Source organism: Gossypium arboreum, chromosome 4 (assembly GCF_025698485.1).
Source record: "Gossypium arboreum isolate Shixiya-1 chromosome 4, ASM2569848v2, whole genome shotgun sequence".
NCBI classification, from domain to species: Eukaryota; Viridiplantae; Streptophyta; class Magnoliopsida; order Malvales; family Malvaceae; genus Gossypium; species Gossypium arboreum.
This window is the reverse complement of record NC_069073.1, coordinates 13305132-13312925: the sequence shown is the minus strand read 5'-3', so window position 1 is coordinate 13312925 and position 7794 is coordinate 13305132. Positions and strand designations below refer to the sequence as shown.

The 7794-nt window shown below is 35.0% G+C and overlaps 2 protein-coding genes across 2 annotated transcripts; one reads left to right on the top strand and one right to left on the bottom strand.

Moving 5' to 3' along the window:
• Positions 1-2636, top strand: LOC108458504 (glycerol-3-phosphate dehydrogenase [NAD(+)]-like; the record flags this gene model as incomplete). The annotated part of the gene is made up of 11 exons (XM_017757930.1): positions 1-238; positions 439-515; positions 598-670; positions 789-1006; positions 1099-1206; positions 1375-1438; positions 1520-1557; positions 1637-1757; positions 1842-1896; positions 1975-2023; positions 2163-2636. Coding segments are annotated over 11 exons (1200 nt in total), but the record flags the coding sequence as incomplete, so codon positions are not given.
• Positions 2637-2712: 76 nt separating this feature from the next.
• On the bottom strand, positions 2713-7066 carry LOC108460457 (uncharacterized). Its single transcript, XM_017759958.2, has 5 exons — positions 6565-7066; positions 5611-5647; positions 5245-5481; positions 5087-5134; positions 2713-3379 (listed from the first exon to the last, which is right to left on the bottom strand). The coding sequence occupies exons 1-5, from the start codon at positions 6864-6866 to the stop codon at positions 2897-2899; spliced, it is 1107 nt and encodes a 368-aa protein (XP_017615447.1). The 5' UTR covers positions 6867-7066; the 3' UTR covers positions 2713-2896.
• Between the last annotated feature and the right edge of the window lie 728 nt (positions 7067-7794).

The following is a 7794-nucleotide window of genomic DNA, read 5'->3' as shown; positions in this document are numbered from 1 at the left end:
CTTCTCTCCTTCATTTGCTCATCACCGCTCATCAATCTTTTCTTTCTTTCCATCACTCCTGCCTTTGAACTGGAGGGTGAAACTGCAACCACCCATCACACTAACTCTGCAAACAATGGTGCTAATGATAATCAAATTGGGTTCAAATCAAGGGTTTCAGTTATTGGTAGTGGCAGTTGGGGAAGTGTTGCTGCTAAACTCGTTGCTTTCAACACTCTCAACCTCAGCTCTTTTCATGGTTTTTGCCTATCACTTTTTCTTTTTGTTGCTTTTTTTTTCTATGCTATATGTTTCTTGCATTAAAAACTAAGAAAATATCAGCAAAGATGTTAAATCGTGAAATCCATATGGTTGAAAGATGAAAACTTTATTAAGCTATGTTGTACAAGTATTGGATAACTAGGAATTGCATTTGAGTTTCTTCTAATGAAAATTCAGATGAAGTAAAGATGTGGGTATTTGAGGAGACATTGCAAAGTGGTAAGAAGCTCACAGATGCCATTAACCGCACTAATGTGAGCCATTGATGCCATTCATTTGCCGTTTATGTGACTGTAAATTTCTCAACTTGTTATTGGATTTGTTATTGTTTTATAGGAGAATGTTAAATATCTCCCTGGTATTAAGCTGGGTAAAAATGTCATTGGAGATCCAGACCTTGACAATGCAGGTAGTTAATATCCAGTTCTATTGTAATTTGTTATAGTTTTTAGTTGATTTAGATCTTTGAATGCTTGTATTAAGAGCAGGATGTTCACTTTGTTTACGGTCATGACGTATATATCCAGTTAAAGGTGCAAACATCATGGTTTTTGTCACCCCCCATCAATTTATAGACAATATATGCAAGAGCCTTGTGGGTAAAGTGAGGAGTGATGCCGAGGCTATTTCTCTTATTAAAGGGATGGAGGTCAAGATTGAAGGCCCTTGCTTGATCTCAACTTATATTTCCGAGCAGCTTGGCATCAATTGTTCCGTTCTGATGGGGGCAAATCTTGCGAGTGAGGTAATCAGCTGATTTTAAAATTTGCTCAAGAAATCCACTTACAGGGACATTTTGCCTTCGGTTTGTTAAAAGGTATTTGGTTGAGTCTACAGATTGCTGAGGAGAAATTCAGTGAAGCAACAGTCGGGTATGGAAAAAATAGAGAAATTGCAGAACAATGGGTTCAATTATTTACTACCCCTTATTTCATGGTTACTCCTGTAAGTACTTTCAATGTTGGCATACAACTTACGGTTTGGGTTGCCATAAGAACTAGTCTTAACAGTTGGATAAAGTGATATGACTAATCATTTGTAGGATGAGAGAATAAATGAACAAACTATAATTCATTTTTAAGAAACATTTCTGCTTTTTGTGTTCATGAACAGGTGCAGGATGTGGAAGGGGTTGAACTATGTGGCACTTTGAAGAACGTTGTGGCCATAGCAGCTGGTATGTAGTGCAGTAACATCTTGCTTTCATCTTTTTAAGTAGCTTAGGAACTAACAGCAATCCTACTTTGTAATGTTACAGGTTTTGTGGATGGACTTGACATGGGAAATAACACGAAGGTTCATACTTCTGGTTTTTTAACATAGATCTTACCAATTTCCACGCTGTCTAGTTTCTCACTGTTATGCATATTATTAGGCTGCGATTATAAGATTTGGTCTGAGAGAGATGAGAGAGTTCTGCAAGCTGTTATTTTCATCCGTTAAGGATGATACCTTCTTTGAAAGCTGTGGAGTTGCTGATGTTATCACAACATGCTGTAAGAAAACAGATATCTTCATACCTTCTATTCAAAAAATTAATCCACTTTGATACTCAAGTCCAAAACTGTCCTTTGCTGCAGTCGGGGGAAGAAACAGAAAAGTTGCCGAGGCATTTGCTAAGAATGGAGGAAAAAGGTTAGCCTTAAAACATTTGGTGCACAAGCTTAACCCGGATATAAGGCAAATTGTGACACTACTGTTTCTTATCCACAGATCATTCGATGAGCTTGAGGCTGAGATGCTGCAGGGCCAGAAATTACAGGTAAACCTTAAACAAATAACTCCCGTCCTGAAAATAATGGAAAAATAAAATTCAATAGGCACAAAATGTTAAAGTTCTCTAGCAGTACTAGAAGTATATACTAAGTTTGTTGATTCCAAACTTATATTCTTATGTTTAGGGGGTACCAACGGCACGAGAGGTCTATGAAGTTTTAAGGCACCGGGGATTGTTAGAGTTGTTTCCTCTGTTTGCAACAGTGCACGAGATCTGTAGTGGTTGTCTTCCACCATCAGCCATAGTTATATATAGTGAGAAGAAACCAAGATTGCCTGTCTGAGGACTCTGTACATTGCCATGGATAAGACTAAAATCTACCTCAAGTAGCTTCCTTCATTTGCTCATCAGTCAGTAAGCATAACTGAGAAGATCAAAAGCTTCGGTATCTGAGAAGATCACTTCAAGTAAAATGGGTTTGACTGCTACAGTTTAGGATGGTAGGAAGCTTTTAGGTTAACTCTAAAAGACTTTTGACACTTGCGAAGGGTTGCAAATCTGGTTTTTACCACTGGTTGTTCTCTTAAGATGATTAATGCCATGTAGCCTGCATAATAATCAGCTTACTGTTGAATCGAAAAACCAAAGCTTTTACCAATTTGATTCCCAATTTTTTTAGCTCAAGGAAAACTAGCTTATGTTTGCAAGAGAGATCTCAACGGCCAAAAAACAGGTCAAGCAAAACACCAAACTCGTATTTCATACCATAGTATAATCGAAAGATATTGGGAAAACCAAATACAAAGCCTCAGACGCCATAAGAATTAATAAAGAACAAAACCAGATTTAGTTCATCACAACATGAAATGTCAGACACTTGCATGGAGTTTTTTTTTCCTTTACACGGAAGTAGTATCATCACCCTGTTCGTATTCTATCCAACAGATCAACACTTTTCCGAGCTCTTTCCAACTGATGGTCAACGTTTTTCCGGGACTTCTCATGGCAATCCACACTTCTTCGAGACTTTTCCAATTGATCGAAAGAGATTCTTAGCTTTTCTAGCTTATCCAAATTATTAGACTGGTTTTTCAACTTCTCAGGCCTGTCAGTGCTCTTCCTTGGCTTCTCCCTTCGATCAGCACTCTTCCTTGAAACCTCAAATGCATCAGTACTTTTCCGAGACTGCTCAGATTGGTCTGTGCTTCTCCTAGAACTGTACCTTTGAGAAGGAGATTTCTCAACAGTTGATATGAACTTCTTGAGATGTCTTATATACTCAGGGTACTGCTCTAAATCACAGTGGTTCCCTCCTTTAAGCCATAGAGGTTCATACTTCTCTTTGCATAGTTCCCAGAGTTGCTTTCCATGGGAGCAATCAACAACTTCATCCGAAGTTCCCTGCACATTGATATAAACAGATTGGTCTCAAAAGCTATAACTGGTGGCCTATGAAATCATTTTCACCTTCTATGAGGTAATTTGCAAACAATATTCTATGTGGTAGTCATTTACTAGTTCAATAAATGAAGACAAATACAAAGGAAACCTTGACAGTCAAATCTTATAAACTATCCTGACACAGGTATGAGAATATGTCTCTCTCTCTATATATGGAAAAGCCATATAGCACACGTACTCGTTTTGGACTTACTCTGGAGTTTGAGTAAAATAGATCAAATATTTTTATGCACTACGAAAGTATAAGGAAGCCAACAAATTGAAAATTTTGATCATAATCCGGAATCATGCATTAAATTGAATATAAGAATGAGGATAACTAACCTTAAATACAGCCTACAGAAGATTTACTTCTCATTAAGCAAAAGGAGCCAAGAAAACTAAATTTCAGCGCACTGCCTAATGGAATTATCCATATATGGCAGAGATGCAGAAAATTTTCAACAATGTCAACTTAAGGCAAGGTTTCCAAACCAAAATTCAGGCATAGTAATCTGGGTTAGCCATCAATGGGGTCCATACAGATCATCCTTTTAACTTCAAGATACTGCTCAACAATCCTCCCTAGATATGGATAATCTGTTCTAACAGTAGCCAATTTATTTGTCCTCATAAAAGTAAATTAACTGAGATTGATATTTTTAATTCTTTCTAGGTAGCAAAACAAGGGTGTGGAATCTTCATCGTTTCCCATAGTTATTTGTTGACTATCTGAAGAATAAACTAATAACAAAATGATAGTAAATCATAAAGAAAACAATGGTTCAATCATGATTGTTGACTATCTGAAGAATAAACTAATAACAAAATGATAGTAAATCATATAGAAAACAATGGTTCAATCATGATCCTCTTACTTCTTAATTTACACCTCAGTAGAGAAGATGAAAGGGTGTTTAAGTTGCAAGAACTCTTAATTCTATGGACTCCAATTAATTTACTTTGTCTGGAATGCCAATCCTCCAAAACTAGCAATTATTTACTCACTGCCAAGACAGCTAATCTTTTTGTTTGTACTTGAGACACTGCATGGGCCAAAGTTCAATGCAGATCTATATTTTGTCGGATTTGACTGAAAGAATTGGACCTTCAAGAGAAACACCGTAGCACTAAACATGACAAAATCAATGATAAGATATGACTTTATGTGAATCAAAACTGTAGAAAGGCCTACAAAATTCATTGATAGCAACCCCCCAAATATTTTCATTCAAGACTGCAGGCCGAAAGCTCTGATCATCAATTCATCATCCAATGAAAGTGGATCCAGGGAACTTTGGGTAAGAACAGATAAGTTATTACAACAAACATATCAAAGGAAAATGTAGGGGAAAAAATTAAAATTCAAGATATCATATGAAGAAAATGTTGAGTGTTGCTTTAGTATGTCATCTTTCGATAATGGGGGGTATCCTTTCAAGTTTCAACCTAAAAAAGTTCAAAAGTAATTTTGAACTTTGAAGAAAGAAAAGAAAAATGGGAATTCTTTAAGTTCCATTATAATTATGAAGAATTCAATGTAAAAAAGATAAGAACAATATAAATAACATAATGTCTCAAACATAAAGAGATATGTCTGCATGTGGTAGGCTTATGAAATTTATAATATATGAAGTCTTATAGACTGTCAGGATTACAGATACTTACATGAATGATAAGAACCGGACAATTGACAAGTGGAATTTTATCAATATTCTGCAAACAAACAGCCCAAAAAAGAACACATTATTTTTGCAATATTCACATAAATAAATCCTTATTAGCAGAATAATCTGGAGAAGCAAACTTATACAGCTTTCTGTTACCTTATAAATGTCAAACCAATATGTACGCTTTACAGGATACATTACTCTTAAACCAGAAAGTATGGGACTGTGCAAAACAACAGCTCTTAACCGAGGCAGTCGAGCTGCTAGATCTAAAGTGGGGCCACTACCAACAGATTGACCATAGAGGATGATATCTTCCTGTTTTGTACCATAGCTCTCTTCAAGACATTTATATGCAGCTTCAATGTCTGCATATGTGCTCTGCTCACTTGGCTGTAAAAAGATAAAAGTAAGGAAGAGCTTTATATAATCCTATCACCTTAGAGATAATAACCATATCTTTTACAGAGAGATAACTTTAATTTTCCTTTCCTTTCAAAACAATATGTTTATTTTATATACCTTTCCAGAAGATTGCCCGTATCCAGAATAGTCATAGCTGCAGAATATCACAGAAAATCTATTAGAAACCTATACAACATTAGTTTCTTTAAGGAGTTGCTAAACTGAAGTTTCTTCAACGGATAAGAAACATGCACAAAAAGGTCATTCCAAAACATCAATCATAATTCCCAGAGGCATGAACAAACAAATCCATCATTTCTCCCTTTGGGATGGTGATAGCTTCTTGCACCAGACAGTAGAATATCCACTTAAGGCTAAATGAAAATGATGAAACCTTAATTGCTAGCCAATGGAGACCAATTTACCAGGTTAAACTAGCAATTCTTGGTTATCCAGATTCTTTGCGTTTTCAAAAAGTAAATGTACTCAACACATATTCAGATATGGTATTAGTATACAGTCCTTGAAAAAAACATAGAAAAATTTGAGCATAATTGTGGTAACATAGTGGCAATGTAATGGCAATTAACTATAAAGTATCAAGACGAACAAGACTAACAGCAAGATAAGCTATAATCCGTCTGATTTCATCTAGCTAACATAAAAGCAATGCAAACCCATAAACTGAATTCCATGTTTAATATCTAGCAACATCATCTCCCAGAAGAAGATCTTTCAGCTCCTTTCCAAATTAAATCACACTGTTAAAGGAACCAAATAGCCAATAAAGTTTGCATACCACCAAACATATCTAAATTTTCCATCTAATTTCACTCACTCAAAGCTCCTTTCACATAGAAATCTCCATTTCTAGTCGATTCAATGAATTAAAGAACTAAATAGAAACCCAGGTGCCAAGAACCATAAAAAAAATCAAGGAAACAACAAAAGGTCTCACACTTGAGAAAAATCAGTGCACACCACACACCAAATAAGAAAGAAGAGTTGCAAGGTTTTTACACGAGAAGAATCAGCAAAAAAAGGGGAAAAACAGCTGGAAACAGAGTATACCCCATTAGATTGACCCTCAAGTGGATGCTCAATTCGATGAAAAGCTCATACATCTGACCCAGATCGGTAGCGTTACCATGAGAGTAAAGCAAAGTCGAAGTAGCCATAGGATGCCTGATGTAAATAGCTACAATCTCGGTGCCACGCCGAGTTGGAAGCTTAAGAACCTCAACGTTTTCTCTATGAGGAAAAGGCGTTAGAAGCAAAAGACCAGTTAAATCATCAGTTACAACTTTGTAGGAAGGTGGGTTTGGTGGGAAAAAAGCAAACTTTGCCGCCATTGAAGACGTTACTCCTCCCATCTCTGCTCCTTTCTTCTCTGTGCTTTTTAGCTTTGTTGATTTCCGTCAGCTGCAGATAAACATTCCTTTCCTTTATTTTGCTTTTAGTTATTATCGTTTCTCCACGACATCAAACTTTTTTCAGAGCCAAACCAAAGTAAACAGAGGATTTTGCTCTTTTGGAGTATTTAAAGCCATAGAAAGTGAAGGTAAATATAATCATAGTTAAATGAAAAATAAAACTATTTTAAATTCTTATAATATAATTTATTATTTTATTAATATTTATATAGATAAATTATTTGATAGATTTAAGATTCACTTTTTAATTCTAAATTAAGGTTAGTGGGATAAGGTAACTTATAGCAAGTAAATTTTATATATTTAATGTATATAATTTTGATCAATTTCTTAATAGAATGTTACAAGGCTTATAATTTCTTCCTTAAATTTTATCAAATAATTAGAGTGTCGAAGTTCAAAATGAGATCATAGACATTCAAAAACATATGGCTTCATCGTTATTGACCTCATTATGGCTGGAATTTGGGACTTTCCCACCCCATATTCTTTTTTTTTCCTTTTTTTTGAAACACACTATAAAATGAAAAATTTTGCTAAAGAAAAGATTTCCCAAAATCTTTTTTCTACTAAGAGAAACCATTTAATATTCATGTAGCAGTTAAAGTTAAAATTTTTATTTTTTTCCTTTTCTATGGAGAAATAGATAAAAAGGGAAATGGAAAAATATGGAAAAGAAATGTTGGCTGATAATTATGATTCTCAAACAATTTAGACTCCCTTTAGCTTTTGAAATATGTACATTCTTAATTTCAGAAATAATTTTTAAATTTTATTTTTTGAAAATTAAAAAACAAGTTTGGTGTAGACCTGTTCATAGGTCGGGTTAAATGGTTCGTTCGAAAAAATAGGAGTGTTTTAGTAAAAA

Bases quoted from the DNA above. Each gene is read 5' to 3' on its own strand.
- LOC108460457 (XM_017759958.2), bottom strand. From the start codon at position 6,866: ATGGGAGGAGTAACGTCTTCAATGGCGGCAAAGTTTGCTTTTTTCCCA. The intron at 5,482-5,610 runs GTATATAAAATA...ATCTTTTTACAG, and splicing joins ACGGGCAATCTTCTGGAAAG to CCAAGTGAGCAGAGCACATA. The intron at 3,380-5,086 runs GTAAGTATCTGT...ATCAATGTGCAG, and splicing joins GTCCGGTTCTTATCATTCAT to GGAACTTCGGATGAAGTTGT.